This window comes from Pipra filicauda, unplaced genomic scaffold, assembly GCF_003945595.2.
Source record: "Pipra filicauda isolate LSUMZ 115617 unplaced genomic scaffold, ASM394559v2 scaffold49_size4853605_pilon, whole genome shotgun sequence".
In the NCBI taxonomy this organism is placed as follows: domain Eukaryota; kingdom Metazoa; phylum Chordata; class Aves; order Passeriformes; family Pipridae; genus Pipra; species Pipra filicauda.
This window is the reverse complement of record NW_024104642.1, coordinates 3,578,945-3,595,349: the sequence shown is the minus strand read 5'-3', so window position 1 is coordinate 3,595,349 and position 16,405 is coordinate 3,578,945. Positions and strand designations below refer to the sequence as shown.

Genomic DNA, 16,405 nt, shown 5'->3' with positions numbered 1-16,405 from the left:
CTGAGGTTAATTGATCTCTCTGAGATTACTGAAGTAATTAGCTGAGTATGCCAGTTTCGTTGCCTCATAGTAATTTGTAACAATGTCACTTGGGTTTTGTGGGTGTTTTACTGTGGCTTTCAGAGCAGGCTCCAGTTCAGTTATCTGTTTGAGGTGCCTGAACTTTGGTTTTATGTTTTTTAAATCTATAGATGTATTATGGATATGCTTCATACTACAAAGTTTCTAATTAGTAGTTGAATGAATAAATTTGGTGGAAGTTTGTAGAGTTTTTATAAAGGAATGATGTGCCAAGATAAAAAAGAAAGTTTGCTTATTTTGTTATTTCATATTTAAGTTGTGTAAGGGGCCAAGAACCTGAAGCAGAAGACAGTGTTCTGCATGCCTGCTAATGATCATTCACAATTTTTGGCACTTAGTCAAAGTTGTTGTGGAGGCATTTTTTTTCTTGTTTTAATGGCAGAAGTCCATTTAATGAAACAATGGTTGTTGCTATCCCAAAGTTTATTTTCCTGACTGAATTGTTATGTAAGCTACCTACTACTGGATCTTAAATATAAAAAGTTTAAATCAGTCTTCTGGCTGATGCAAAATGAAGAAGTAGTAGATAGTGGAGAATGTTTTTATAATAGAAATGGTCTCAATATCAAGGTTGTGATAGACTCTTAAGATGAAATCTCTGAAATATGTGAGTTGTAGGGTACATTAAATTTCTGTAGTAGCTTCTGGGAAGATCTTGGTACTACTGTGCAAATTGTGATTAGATTGGCTATTCCCATTTAAACCCTAACTATAATCTAGTCTTGGTAATCAAACTGCTTAAAAGACAAGGATAAGACCAGAAGTTCTCAAGGTACACTGATTTCTGAGTTTTAAATTTTGCTTCCTGATACATGATATAGATTAGATTTACCAGAGTATGATCTTCTGTGCTGTTTGTCAGGCTTTCTTTTTTGGCATTCTGTGCTATGGTTTGGTTTGAGTTTTTTCGTACTCAAAGGAGCACACATGTTTCTTTAAACATTATCTTTTTCCAAGTTCACTGCAGTATTGACTTCAGAAACTTTGGCAGCTGTCCTACCTAATTTTGCAAGAGGAACACTTTCTTACTTGCCATGAAGTTGTACTCTTAATTTGAAGAGATAAGGGCATCATAGAATGGTTATGTCTCTATATTAACTAGAGTACAGAAAACATATCTGATCTGTGCTCCTCTCTGTTCTGCACAGGTAACAATTTTGAGCTAACTTTCAGAAAGTCTTCTTACTGGACAGGTGATGAATGTAGTATTGCATGGAAACAGGGCTGCCATAAATAAAAATGATGTGGCAGATTTATGTGGGGAAGTTAGGATTCCTTTTAAAAATTTGCTCTGCCTATAAATCTCTCTGTTATATTTAACTTTGTTAAGAAATTAAGGGTGGGATAGGATAGGAAGGTAGTATGTGTTGTGAAAGAAGAAAATTAAAATCTACAGCTTTTCTAAAGAAGTGAAAAATTCAAATTTACAACTTTTAAAGAAAAATTGAAATTTACAACAATTAAAATGTACACCTAGGAGGTGGAGCAAGCAGCACTACCCGAAGTACCCCTACCTATCAGTACTGCATCGCTGCCGACGTTCAACTTCAGTTTCCCTGCCAGTAGTGCCGTCTCATCATCACCAAGCACTGTTTCAAAAGCTGCGATGAACAAGGTAAATATTTCTTTGTATATCGTGGACACTTTTTCAGGATGAGTATACATCTGCTTTGTTGAACGTTAACTTTTTCTATGGTGCTCATAAAACTAACCAGCATGAGTTTATAACCTGTTGAATGAATCGCGGTTGTGTTCTGTTTGGGACCTGGGGAGGGAGGCATAAAGTTCTTGATTTGGCTTCTGTTCATCTTATACACTCACTTGCAAGCTTCATTTTCTTATAACTCTTAGCTGTGGATTAGAAATATCAAAGATCAGATTTCCCAACTTCACTGCAGAATGTCTGTTAGATAGTGAATTCACGTAGCTGCTGTTGTTTCACCTGGATGTTTTTCTTTTAGATACAAACCTTAATTCTTTTGAAAATACAGGTACAACCAGCAAGTAATGTTGGCAGTCCCGTGTTTGTATTTTCATCTCCAATTGTGAAGTCTACTGAGGTGGAAGTGCTACCTCCATTGTCTGTAAGTAAAATAAATAAAGATCAATGTTTTCTCAAGGCTTTAGTAAAATACTGCAGAACAATAAAGCAGAATTGGCCCTGGTAAGGGGAAAAACTAATATATAGATTTCTGACTTGTAATTTGTTATCCAGCATCCACCACAAGTTTGAAGACTGGATTTCAGGTTATTATTTGTGTGAAATTTGATTAAAATTACTTAGAATCTAAAAAATCTCTCTTTTTCGTAGCAGATTAAGTTTACATTTAGTGTTCCTGTTGCAAAGTCGGCAGAGCTTTCTGGATCCATTGATACACCAGTGACATCCTTATTTAGTCCAGGTAACAGAAATTTTAACATTTAAAATCTAGTGCTGATTCTCTTTTTATGTATATGAAATAGGTAATCTATCATTTCTGAGCATGTTACAAATTCCAGGCAAAAGGTGTTTTCAGTGACAGGTCTGCTTTTAACCAAATTGTAACTACAAACTGTTGTAAACAAGGTAGAATTTTGAAGATTCTTATATAAGAGGAATGAAACGTGGAAATTCTTGTTTCTAGCAAATGTGAATATATACTAAGTGGATTTCTTTGTAAAAGGTGGGTTTTGTTTTACTTTTACAGGTAGCACCACTGTAAACAGCACCAGCAATAAGAAGGAAGAGGAAGAAGAATACGATGGCCTCTGCAAACCTGCTAAGTTCTTAAAGCAAGGAAGTGTGTTAGACATCCTAAAAAGCCCTGGTGAGATAATGAACTCTTTCAAAAATATATTGCAAAGAATAGACTTGTATATCATTGCATTGATTTTTTTAAAAACCCACGACAACAGCAACAAAAAAGCCCCTCATTTGTCACAGTTAAGGCAATGTTAGCTATAAATACAAACACAGGAGAACGTTACATTAAATGCTGCACCTGTTAGGGTTGATTCTATTGTAAGTGGCTTTGATTGCTGAAAGGAAAACTGCAACTTCAAACCAAATGCATTGATTTTCCTTACGTATTAGGTTGTAATTGAAAATTAAATATAAAAGAATTAGTCAAATAATCAGTGTTTTGTTTTAAATAAATGACGTTTATGTAATTGGAAAGGAAATGTTTGTAAAATGCTTTATGAACATTCCTTTCCCACCTTCACCATCTCCAGAAATGAAGAATGGTAATGTCATTCCTAAAGACGTTTCAAAAGCTGCAAATCTTTTGGCCCTAAATTATAACAGTTACTATCAATTGAAATGTAAATTTTAATTAGTAATGGGCTGTTCCACTTAAAAATATTTTAGTTGCAGTTGTTTTCAACTGTTCAGTAAAGTGTGTGTGCGTGTGTGTGTAGGTGATGGTTTTTGTTTCAAGAAGGACTATATTGAATTTGATCTTTTCCCATAAGCCTTGAGTTGTAGCAGGTCTTTTTATTATGAAATGACAAATCTATATACTACTTAAGTAGGCAGTGGCTTTTTATATTGGAAAGAGCTAAATGAGAGAAATTATGCTGTGTGTTTAAGGAAAGACTTACCAGTGAAGTGACATTAGTTTTCTTTATCAGTTTCAGAGAGGCGGGTTCTGAATCCACACTGCTGAAAGATTCCACTTCTGATATTAAAAAAAAAAAAACAAAACAAAGCAACAACAACATAATAAAAAAAGAAATGCTTCATTTTACCTTTACAAATAATTTGTGCTGATATTTAAGATGTATTGCCCTAGCATTTTCATTAGTGTTTCCATATTGGTGGTACTTGTTTCTGGAAAGTTGTCACCTTTAAATAAAGGAGTTGGCTTGTGTCCAGTGCATTTTGAACAAAGATTATAGATAAAAATTGTTTGGTTGTCTTAATTTTTATTAATTATTACTGCTCCAGGTACCAACTGCTGTACAGCTGTCAAAGTAAATGTGAGTCATCTACTACGACAGAAATAGCTTTAGAAATTTGATTCGATTGGACATGGTGTCTTAAAATGAAATTGGATTATTTCTAGTCCATGACAGTCAGCTTTCAGTATTGTTTGTTCACACTTGTATCTACCACTGTAGTGGCAGATACATAGGAGATTTGTATTTAAAACTTTCTTGGAAATGAAGAGTTAAATCAAGCTTTAAAGAAATGTTATGTTGTGTCCCAGCGCAGCATATGAAATTTCATCCCTTTAGATAAGATTTCCAGGGACTTCCTCTTGTGGTTGGTTGGAATGTATAGTTGTGACCATTGACAGTTTGTTTAAATTTATGTTGTCTAGTATTATAAGTAACTTACATGCAGCAGGGTACTGCTTTATCGCTAAGATCTCTCCTTTTTTTTTCAAATTTTTAATTTTTAATTAATTTAGGCTTTATGTCTGGGAAAACACCCTCCTGTTCATCTGCCCAGCCTGTTACAAGCACAGTCGTCTATACAAGGCCTGCAATAAGTAGTTTTTCTGCAGGTAAAGACACCTCTAAACAAGCATCCTCGTTTTGGCAGTCTGACACATATGACCCATGTCTGCAGAACAAAACCACAGATGGAAAATGTGTAACATGTGAAGCTGCTAAACTGTCAACTGTTGAGAGTACGAAACAGACGATAAGTGTAAGTCAGTGTGTCTCCTCTAAGACAACAGTCCCTACAGCAGGGACATTGGGCTTTGAAGACAAGTTTAAACCAGCACCCAACACATGGGATTGTGATACCTGTCTGGTCCAGAACAAACCTGAAGCTACAAAATGTATAGCATGTGAGACACCAAAGCCTGGAACAGGAGTGATGCCTGCTCTGACAATGCCAATGGTCACAGACAACTCGGTGACAGTGACATCCTCCTCCAGCAACGCCGGCACAACAGTCACTCTGGGATTTGGAGACAAATTTAAACAGCCAAAAGGCTCTTGGAACTGTTCAGTGTGCCTTGTATCAAATAAGGCAGAAGACACCAAATGTGTAGCTTGTCAGTCCGACAAAGCAGGTTTGTCCTTTTCTTCTCAGTTGTTTCAATCTCAGTCTCTGTGCATTCTATACAGAACAAAATACGTTGCATCTAAAAAATATTGTCAGCAGCATGGCTGTACGCCAGACAGGATGGATTAGTGGCTCTCTGCAGGAATGGTTGCAGGCACTTCGGAGGTCTCAGCCCAGATTCCAGCCTGTCACATGAGTTGAACTGATTGTGAAATGTATTAGTGCAGAGCTGAATTGAAGCAAATGTACTCTGCTTTACAGCTGGTGAGGAAAGATGACTAAAATGGATGCCTTAATTAACTTAAAACCAGTTGACTCCCTTTCATTGGGGAAAAATGTGAACTCCGTAGAGTTAAAAACTACTGGATTTCTTGGGCTTTTTTTTTTTTCTCTTTCAAAACCTAAGTAGAAACAGTATTTATACAACATGGCTAAAAATGTCTCCAGTCAGCATTTGAGTGTAACTGAGCAGAGGTATGAAGCCAGATTCCAAGACAGTGTAGTTTTTAACTAGTTGTCTTAAGCTAGAACAAAGCCATATGTTCAGCTATGCCTGTGAAGGCTATGGTAGCCTTCCGGAGCATGTGTGACCTTGTTTGGGGAAGTCGGGGTCCTTACAGACTTTGGGGACACCGGTGCCTTCTTTAGTTGAGTTCTGGTTTTTTTCTTATTATATGTGATTGTAACTGTATTGAGTGAATTTATTCTTTTTTAAACCACAGATAATTATTTTAGCACTAATTTTCATTGGCTCTTAACATCATTTAATGTCAAAAACATCCTTGCAAATACATCTGGGGGGGGGGGGCAATTAATATAAGATGGACTAGATTGTGCTTTTGTGCAGTAAGAGTGGAATTTCTTCAGCTAAGAGTAAAGCATTTTAGAGCTTGTTCTCATGGACTTCCAGCCTCAGAGTGGTCAGCTGGCACTATTGGCCAGTTGTCCAAGGCTCTGGCCATTGCAAGGAAGAATTTTAGAACTGAGGGGTTTGCCATGACTGCCGTGGCACAGAGAATTGCACAGTTATATTATGTCTGTCAAGGGGATGAGTGAGGCAGGTAAGATGCATGAATATAAATTCTCTGTGGAACAGAAGACCCATTCCTGTCTTTAATGTTTTGAACTTGCGACCATATCTTCTGCCTCTCTCTTAAATGCCACCCCCAGTGGTTTGAAGTTGTAGCTGATGATTATGTGATGCTTTTATGCCTTCTGGGTGTCTGCTTCACTCCTCACACTGTGGAGCTGAAGTTTGCTGTTGGGGTGCAGCAGCAAGTGACATCTCATAGGGGGATAAAAATCAGAAACAAAAAATCTGAAGGCAAGATTGTCTTCCGTGCCTCAGCAACCTGTTTCTGCTGCTCTTGAAGACAGTGTAGCTTCTGTAGTGAACAGAGTTGTGGCTTTGGAAGATTTGAGTTCCTTTTTTTTTTTCTTTTCTTTTGTCACTGTGTAGTTTTGAATGTTTCCTGTCTTTGTGACTTGCTAATGAATCATTCTAGTAAATTGTGAGCCTTTCATCACTTGACAGTGATCATTAACTTGAGTGACGCTAACTTTGACTACCAGTTACTTGTGTCACCAGAAATTCTTTTAGCAGCTCTGATGCAATACCTGTAATTTACATCTGAAATAGGCCATGTTGCTGTATTTTATGAACTGCAGTTGCTGTTTCAATGTCACTGGTTCAATTTGTGCTTAAAATCATATATAAATTGCAACGAAGAATGCAGATGTTTCTATTGTTTACATTCTCAAAATGTGTTTGAAATTAACTTGTAGCTTGATGGTTTTTTACTGTTATGCTTGTGTGCTTTACAATTTAGTGAGCATTGGAGAGTTTCTTAAAAAATTCATGTTCACTTTATAGTTTAAGTAGGATGATTAACTATTTCGCTTCTTTCTCAGGGAGTTCAGTGCCTGTGACTAGTGGCAGTGTTTCTACTTTTTCTGCTTCTTCTGGAGGTTTTCTGGATTTAGACAAATTCAAGAGGCCTGAAGGAAGCTGGGAATGTGAGGTCTGCTTGGTCCAAAACAAAGCAGAAGCCACAAAATGCATAGCCTGTGAACATGCAAAGCCAGACACCAAAGCAGAGCTCAAAGGTAATACTTCATGAGGAAAAACAAGGGTGTGCAATTTACAATTTATTTTTCTAAGTAGAGTGATTTTTCCTTTGAGGTATGACAAAATTGTCTGTGTTTTCGTCTAGGAATATTGCTTAAATAAGGTACAGTGCCTACGTTTCCACACCCATTCCCCAGAAAAACGTTATGTTTTTTCAGAGAAAAGCTTATATCAGTGACATAGTTGTCCTTTACGAGCCTTACATGTTGTTCATTTGGAGTTTAGACTAAAAACATGGTCTTTCAAAGAAGTTAGCAGAGTGCTTTTCTAAGCCAGGTGCTGGACAGAAGAGCACCATTGAGAAAAGATCTGTGCAGAGAGGGAGTGTGGAGTTTCCTTATTTGTTTTTTGTATGTGTATGTGGGTGCATCATATATTGCAAACTTGATATTGTTTTATTTCTGCAGGTTTTGATACTGCTGTTGTGTCTACAAATGCCGCAACGCCACCATTTACATTCGGTGTCCCATCATCGTCCTCTGAATCTTCTCAAACTTTGGGTAGCACAGGAAATTTTAAATTTGGAGAACAAAGTAGCTTCAAGTTTGGGATTGCATCTGAATCTGCATCGTCCAACACTGTGACTGGGGGATTTAAGTTTCCTACTGGTTCAGGAAACTTCAAATTTGGAGTTTCTTCCTCAGACTCTAAGTCAGAAGACAGTAAAAAAGAAAGTAAAAGTAACAATTTTACCTTTGGACTTCCATCTACAACCAGTCAGGCCCCTTCAACATTTCAGTTCGGAACAGCGAGCCTGGGGCAACAGGAAAGGAAAGAGGAACCAGTTTTGGGAGGTTTTGGTTTTGGCACAAGTTCTACTTCTTCCATAGCTACCAATGAGAATAAGACCGGAGTCAGTGGCTTCACTTTTGGAACTGTGGCAGAAAAGGAGGTAGCATCATCTGCTTTGCCATTTAAGAAGTCAGATGAGAAAAAGGATGAAACTGTTTCAATGAAGGGAGGCTTCTCTTTTGGCAGTGTGGAGTCTGCGTCTGCACCTGCCTCACAGTTTGTTTTGGGAAGGGCAGAAGAGAAACAGGACTCTGTCACTTCTGCTGGTCCATTAGCATTTGGAAAGAAATCTGACAATGAAGAGTTAAAGGCACAACCTATCTTTTCATCTGGGACAGCTGAGCATACCAAAGAGGAGAGCACAGCAAAACCTGTATTCAATTTTAGTTTCGGTAAACCGTCGGAAAAGGAGAGTGAGCAGACAAAGCCACCTTTTGCATTTGGGGCACAAACCAGTACTTGCGGTAAACAGAACATCTTTTGCCTTCACTTGTCTGATCGTGTCTATCAGATAATAGCTCTGAGGCTGTACTGGACAAAGTCTGTGGGATTTATATACTACCTGCAGCCTGTCTTTAGTTCCGGTTGTTGATGCATAGACAATATGTGGCAATTCCTTTATTGATTTCAATGAGTTTCAACACTATGTTTAGACAAAAGAATTGCCACACCTTAGGGAACCTTATTGTATAAGGTATAAGCACAGAAGTTGTATTGTCTCAGTAACAGCAGCTCAGCTGGTGATAAAATCTATAACATGGTGCAGTATAGAGGCCTCATACTAGTGTTGTTTTTTATAGTAAAAGGGAAGGAGAGAGGGAATATCTTAGTTCCATGTACTTGCAGCTGTGCTACAGGGAATACTGGAGTTTCTCTACTCCTACAAAGGTACAAAAATCACTTCATAGATACTACACAGTTTTGTATTCCTCTGATTTATTGAAAGTCTGTAGTGGAGGATTGAAGTTCTTCATTGATTATCACTGTGTGAAAAATTCTTGGTTGTTAAATTCCATTTGTGTGACTTACTAACTGTGTTTCTTCCTTTCAGAACAAGGAGCATCTTTCAGCTTCTTGAGCTCTAGTTCCTCCAGCACAGTCGTACCCACCACTTCAGGCAACAGCAGCGGCGTGTTTGGCAGCACCCTCTCTTCCTCAAACCCTCAGCCAGTTCCCACTCCCTTTGTGTTTGGACAACCCAGCAACACTGTGACCAGCTCTGTTTTTGGCAATCCTGCAGAATCTACAACATCTCAGTCATTTGGCTTCTCTCAAGAAAACAAACCAGCAACCACATCTTCCAGCACTGGCTCGACTCTCACTCCATTTCTGTTTGGTTCGGGAGAGAGCAGCACCAATGCAGCAAATTCAGGCTTTACTTTTGGAGCCACAACTACATCGAGTTCAACAGGTACGTTTTCAATAGATGCTCTTCTTCTTTTCTCATTTTTGCCATTACATGGTGGACCAAGGAGATCCTGTTTCATGAATATTTTACTTTGGAAAATGTGCAGGCCAAATGCATGGAAGTAGTATTTATATTCAGTAATATAAATTTGGGCTCATTCTTCTCTAGCCTGAGAAATACAGCTTGTATAGGAGCTTTTCCCCATGAAAATGAATGATAATTTCTTTCTTCTTGCTATCAGTCCAGTGCTTACAGTTAGGAGTCAGTGTATCAGTGTCCCTGATTTTTCTCTCCCATACCTAAAACTCTCAACTGTTGTAAATAATGTCAAGATTTGCAAAGTCCTTCCCCCTCGCAAGTATATGTAAATGCATTTTCTCTAACTGCAATCACTGTTGCTTAAAGGTTGGGTTTTACTAAGGATCGTGGCTGGTGTTTGTTAATTATCTAGCAATTAATTGTTAATTATCTAGCAATAATATCTTAGAAGAGAGCAATAAGAAATACAAAGTTTCTTCATGTTTTATGTTCATTACGCCACTGCATGATTTAAATGAATAAATGCATGAAGCAGTACGACACAAGACAAAATCCACTAAATTTTCCATATTCCTGTGAGCCACAGAGTATACTGGAAATAAGATTGAACCTGTGAGGGAAAGACTTAATCTAGTTTGATCTGATGGCTTAACTTTGTCAGTCACAGAAGTTTAATTTGCACACTTTTTCATGTTTCAGAAACAGAGAGAAAACAGTCCAAAATTATAACACCCAACAGATTGATTTAACCTGCTCACAAATCAGTAACTTTTAGTGTCATTTCGTTAGTAGGTGACACCATATTTCAAACATCTTCACAAACGCAGAAGCTTTTATTTTACTGTGTATCTGTTCATCTTGGAAATAAAGCCATTCCAAGTTATGGTGCAACAAAGGGTATTTCCTGTTGCATGAGAGCTGCTCAGATTGCACTAATAGTGCTGAGAAAATGTCCTTTTTGCATAGCACATCCACCACGTACATTCAGAGTCACTGCTCAGTTGAGTTTCATTTTTGTTCCATTATTTCTGCTGGCCATGCAGAACTGAAGCAGCTGAACAGTTGGGCTGGTTGTTGATGATAGGTAGAGAAGTTACTCTGGTCAACCAAATTTTTGAGTAGAGAGATCATCACTGCAAGCATCATTTGACCTCCGGAAGTTGATAATGGTAAACACTTGGACAGGGGAGAGGTGCAGTTGCTGACAAGAAGAGAGATGCATGTTGTTGTTCTAATAAATCAGGAGCTGTATTTTGCATGTTTGAAAAATACAGTTTGAGTGAATATTCTCTGTGTGTGGTAGAAACAGTTTTTAGTAAATACAGATTAAATCATACCATTTGTGGGAATTCATTTGTAGAATATAAAGAGTGTGTAGAACAACCAGTGTGTTTGAGATTTAATTTTGTCTGATTCTGATAAACATAGTGTTTCTCATATTACTTAAAAGGTGTAATTCCTCTTGTGGCTGATGTACTATTTGCTTTATATATCCACACAATTAGTTTGAGATTAAAATGAGGATTGAGCTACCAGGCTTGGGGTTTTAGAACCCTTTGTTTCTAGATTCATTCTTGAGGGTGGGAGGGAAATGGCACGTACTGACTGACATCCTTCTTCTGTTCCCCAAGGGTCGTCATCTTTGTTTCTGTTTGGCTCTGGGCCCCCAGCGCCTGCTGCCGGCGCACCATTTGGCGCCAGTCAGCCACCAGCATTTGGCCCGAGCCAAGGGTCCAGCCAGCCAAGCGCTCCAAGCTTTGGATCGCTGTCGTCAGCGTTGTTTTCAGCTGGCACTCAGCCTGCTCCTTCTGCCTTCGGCTCAGTGACAAGCAGTACTCAGCCCTCTGTGTTCGGACAGCAGGCAACCCAACAGCCAGGTTTTGGTTCTGGTACCCCCAGTGCTGGTGAGTGCCCACCATCCTCCTCTTCCCTTTTGGTCTCAAAGATGATACATTTTATTTTCTTTTTCATGAAGCGCACCTTAAATTATACGCAGAAAGAAGACTTTGGCATTACGCTCGTATTCAAATGTAGGAATTGTCCTCCATAAAAATAATGGGTATAGGGGTGTGATTTGTGTCTCAGTACTGACTGTGGAGACATGATGTACCCATAGGTATCCAGCTTCACAGTAAGCCTTCTCCACAAGAGACTTAGCAGATAGGAGGTTGCAACCCTACCACAAATTCTGGGCTTTATTTTCTTGAGAAACCTAGTGATTAAAAGGAAGTGTTGAAAGCCATGGAGTAATCACTGGTAAGTTTGTGCAAAACAGAAGGGCAGAAGCACTGCAAAATTGTTATTGTTATTGTTGGATTTGTTAGAGTAGTTCTTAGTTATCTGACTTTAATAGGCTTCATTGTTTAAAATATGGTCAGAATTGTTTTGGTTTTTTTAAGAATTTATGGGTTAAGACATATTAGAAGATCTTTTTACTAATGAAGTGTAAAATACCATGGGAAGGTATTTAAGTGTAAGAAGGACCTGTTCCACACACTAGTAACAATTCAAAAAGAAAAACACAGCCAGAACATCTGTATTTGATATCACATCAAGTATTTAAAGGGAAAAGCCTCCCTTTTTTCCTCTCAGAAGTTTTACAAAATAGCCTCCATTATAAGTAACTGATATTTTTGTACTAATCAGTAGATTAGTTGGCACACTACATTACTCAAGTCAGCCTTTCATAAATTAGGTAGCAGTTCAAAGGTAAAATTCTCCCTGGATTGTCTGTGTTGCTTATCAGTTACTTTGATGGTAGGAATGTTTGGGGTTTTTAAAGGTGAGGTGCTGTGTTAGCACATTAAAGGAAAGGGAGAGTCCCCAGATCCACTGCAGGAACACAGGAAAGTTTACTTGAATATAAATTTATGTGATTCCAGGCTACAGTTTAAGACTTTATTAATAAACTTCAGTTTGCATAGGTATAAACTTTATGATGGCACACAAGTTAGAGAACAATTCATTATCAGTGTGCCAACAGTATTACTATAAGAATTCCTCAATCTCTGTTAAGGTGAATGGATTCATTCCATACATACTGTTCCTGTAGTGATCTGGCACTTCAGGTGCCACTCCCACAACTTTGTCATCTTGAGCAACCTGTAAAAAAATTTTTTATAAAGATAGTGGGGAAGAACATGAGGATTTTGCTGGAAAGGATGAACTCAAATTTCAACTTTCTCTTATTTGCTTCTGCTTCCACCCCATCTTCCCAGGTTCTGTATTCCAGTTTGGAAGTAATACTGCTAATTTCAGCTTTCCAAATAGCCCAGGAGTATTCACTTTTAGTGCAAATCCTTCTGCACCAGCAGCTCCTGCACAGCCTTCTGGCACTTCAGGATTTTCGTTCAGCCAGCCTGCAGCATTTACATTGGGGTAAGAGACCATATCAGAATTTCACTTGAGCTTCGGGTAATATCAGTGGACAGTGTTCAGCCTCTACTGCTGTTAAATCTTGAGGTGTTCAGATGAACCTTGGAGTTTGAAACTAAATTTGGCACCCTTCCTTGTATTAGCCTGACTGGCTAACTAAGCAACGGTATCTTTAAAGGAGCCTAGCTGTCAGGAATATCACACATCAACACATGTGAGATTGTCTTGTTCTTGAAAGGTAAAATCCGTATCCAGCCATTATGCTGCTGCTTACCTTCTGAATAAGAGAGATTTAATTGGTTTTGGTTTCTGGAACTCTCTTCCTCCTGTTCATCATTTGCCGTTTGTTGCCAGCTGGTAACTAGTGAGACAAGACTATGAAACAGTTGTTCTGGAATATCTTCTCAGTGCTGCTACTGAATTTTCAGCTACACTGTCCTAAATTCTGAACTACTAATTTCTTTTGATAGGACTAATGGGAAAAATGTTTTCTCTGCCTCTGGACCTTCAGTTCCTGGTCGGAAGATAAAGCATGCAGTTAGACGTAGAAAGTAAACGCCTGATTGGTAAAACATCAAAAACATTGGAAGCAGCTACTACTCTGAATTGTTCAGCTTCTACCCTGACTGAATTGTTCAGCTGCTACCCTGAATTGTTCAGCTGCTATCCTGAATTGTTCAGTTATTGGGATTGTACCTCATGCTGGCTTATCGGAAGTCAGATCTGCCTAAAGGAATATAAAACCTAGCTTTCCTGTCCTTCCCTCCCCTCTCCCTGTTACGTTTTTCGGTAGCAAGTAAAGTTGGCAACAAGGCTGTTCTCAAGCAAAAGTCTCAAGTTACTTCTTTCACTGACTTGGCATGGTCTGGCTGTAGCCCTGAGTAGAGCCTGCACAGTGAATGGCTTGTACAATACCTCTTCATCCGCACCACTACGTGCGCTCATTCGCGTTTACTGACGCCTCGAAATTGTAATTATATCAGCGAGGGATGCTGTATAGAGTAGAGAATGTTGATAACGAATGATTTCTATGCTGAGTTTGTGCTGGTGTATGTGTGAAGTGAGTGAGTTTGGGTGTATCGTGCACTAAAATTTTCTGATAGAGGAAGACTGATTTAAGGATGATCCATGCTAAGGACTTGTTAGATCTGTAGTTCTTCATTTAATAATTATATGCTATTTCTATATTTTCATTCTTACAGCCCTTTATCACCTGTCTCGCCTTGTTATTTTATTATGAAACGTGTAAATACAATTTTGTTTCTCTATGTACTTTTTTGGCATAACAAATCTGTGAAATTGAAATTTTAATTTTGTGTGTTACGGCCATTTTTGTTTAGTATTGTCTCAGATTTTATGTAAATCTCATTATTCAAAGTTGCCTAAATCCATTTAGAAAATCTTTAAAATTGGGAATTCTTAAAGTAAGTTTATTGGCTTTTCTGATCCATTTTTGTTTGGACCAAAAACCAGTATTGTACAAAGTATTAAGTATATATTTTTATATTTACTGAAATGGACTGTGGTGACTTTGGATAATAAGGAAAAGTTTAATATTAAAGCCATGTTTATTACAGTATAATTAACATGTTAAACCATGGGATAAATGCCATCAATAAAAACTGCGAAATATGATCTGGCAATTTTAACTCTCCATAAAGGCATCTGGAGCTGTAACTGTATGAGTGAGATGGTTACGTCAACCTGAGCAATGTAACATGCTTTCTTCAACCTCTGCTTTTTCACAGTGTCACTGATTTTAGAGGATCTTAAATAAGTTAAAGGTCTCCTGTTACAAAGGAGAGTCTTACTGTAGACTGAAGCTTAGAGCAGCTTATCAGTGTGTCAGCTGACTGTAGTTCATTTTTTTTATAATGCTATTAAAAAAAAAAGTTAATGTTACATTCACCACTGTTCTCACTGAAGAGGAAAAGGTACCCCCAATTATAAATGAGTAATTAGGGGACTCCACTTCAGTAGCAGTTAAAGGAACTTCTTGGAGAACAAACATTATTCTAGTAAAATCAAAGGAAATGCTTATTCATCTGGGGACCCACAGCTGAACTTTGTACCGAGTCACAGCATTCAGTGTATGACTGAGATACAGTTTCTTCCTTCAGCTAGAACAGAAGAGATCTGCATAACTGTCTGTGCTGTAAATGTCTTCAGAGGCAGGGCTGAGGCCTTTGCTGGCACTGCTGCCCTTCACCAGAACACGGCTCACCCCTTGTACGGCTGCAGGTGCCGAGGGTACGAAGTGAGATGAGTTTCTAAGCACGAGCTGGACTTGACAGCAGGACAAAGGCCAACTGCCCTTTTCATGTGTAAAGCTCCAGTCACTGTTTCTAGAAACAGAAGATACTCGGCAACTAGACTTCAAAACCACACACAAACACTGCTATTCAGAGAGTCATATTGTGCCACTGGAGCTGTGAAAGGATTATATGCAGTTACATATTTCCAGTTGTCTAAACCTGAAAATGTCACAGATTTCACTTTTCCCCCTTAGCAATGAATCACTGGCCCAGCACTCATCCTACAAACAGAAAAAGGTGGCATCTTCACTGCAGCTTGCATAAGAGACAAACTAAAAGCATTTCCAACAGCATAATATACATATTTCCATGGACAGGCTCTGTCTTCTTGCATTAATTGTTTTCTGTACCTGCTGTGGAAGGGGTGGTATTTTTCTGCAGGGTAAGATAAACCTTCCATTATATCTGAGTTGGTAGCAATGAAGTTAGCCAATGGTAATGCTTTTCCCTTCCCTCCCCCCACATCTTGAATCCTAGTTTCTAGGTCACTGCTACAATAAGTAGAACAAAAAACTTCTTTTTGTGAATAGGTAAAATTCACCCTAGAAGGGACTTTGGTTATTTCTGACAGCTTTAGTTTTCATCAGGCTGATTGCCATGCCTGACATCACTGCTTAAGTCAACATTTTTTGAAAGAATGGAGCACAGGTCCTGTGAGGAGCAGCTGAGGAAGCTGGGGTGTTCAGCCTGAAGAAAAGGAGGCTCAGTGGTGACCTTTTTGCTCTCTATAACTACCTGAAAGGAGGGTGTATCCCGATGGGGGTCTGTCTCTTTTCCCAGAAGTGACTGGACAAGAGGAAACAGCCTCAGGTTGGCCCCAGAAGGTTTAGACAGGACATTAGGAAAAATGTTTTAATGGAAAGGGTTGACAAGCATTGAAACAGACTGCCCATGGAGGTGGTGGAGTCACCATCCCTGGCAGCGCTCAAAAAACATGTGAATGCCGTTCGAGTACATGGTTTAATGGTGAACATGGTGGTGGTGCTGCGTTGACAGTTGGACTTGATGATCTGAGAGGTCTTTTCCACCCTTAACGATTTTATGATTCTAGGAATAGTTAAGTGGTATCTCTGAAATTCTGTTTCAGCTCAACATGTTCAAGTGGTCTAGCAACAAGGGGGTGCTTTCCTGAGGCCTGCTTATTGCCATTTACTACTTAGACATTTTTGTTTCAGTGATGGATGTCATGATCCTTAATGCTAATGGTACACTTAAGATGCCAAAGTTTTTTTGGTAATAAATCATTAGTGTAAAACAGTAGTAAC

At 38.6% G+C, this 16,405-nt stretch overlaps 1 protein-coding gene across 4 annotated transcripts in view; it reads left to right on the top strand.

Moving 5' to 3' along the window:
- The window catches only part of NUP153 (nucleoporin 153), a 46,349-nt gene extending 31,622 nt beyond the window's left edge, over positions 1-14,727 (top strand). For 3 of the 4 annotated variants that reach the window (XM_027745016.2, XM_027745014.2, XM_027745013.2), the window contains exons 12-22: positions 1,559-1,696; positions 2,073-2,165; positions 2,393-2,483; positions 2,769-2,888; positions 4,476-5,090; positions 6,995-7,189; positions 7,619-8,467; positions 9,055-9,414; positions 11,082-11,354; positions 12,669-12,828; positions 13,296-14,727. In XM_027745016.2, the coding sequence (XP_027600817.1) occupies positions 1,559-1,696; positions 2,073-2,165; positions 2,393-2,483; positions 2,769-2,888; positions 4,476-5,090; positions 6,995-7,189; positions 7,619-8,467; positions 9,055-9,414; positions 11,082-11,354; positions 12,669-12,828; positions 13,296-13,380 (2,979 nt within the window). In that variant the 3' untranslated portion in view covers positions 13,381-14,727. The remainder of the gene's footprint in view (positions 1-1,558; positions 1,697-2,072; positions 2,166-2,392; positions 2,484-2,768; positions 2,889-4,475; positions 5,091-6,994; positions 7,190-7,618; positions 8,468-9,054; positions 9,415-11,081; positions 11,355-12,668; positions 12,829-13,295) is intronic. The other variant, XM_027745015.2, reaches the window with a different exon arrangement.
- Positions 14,728-16,405: the final 1,678 nt, after the last annotated feature.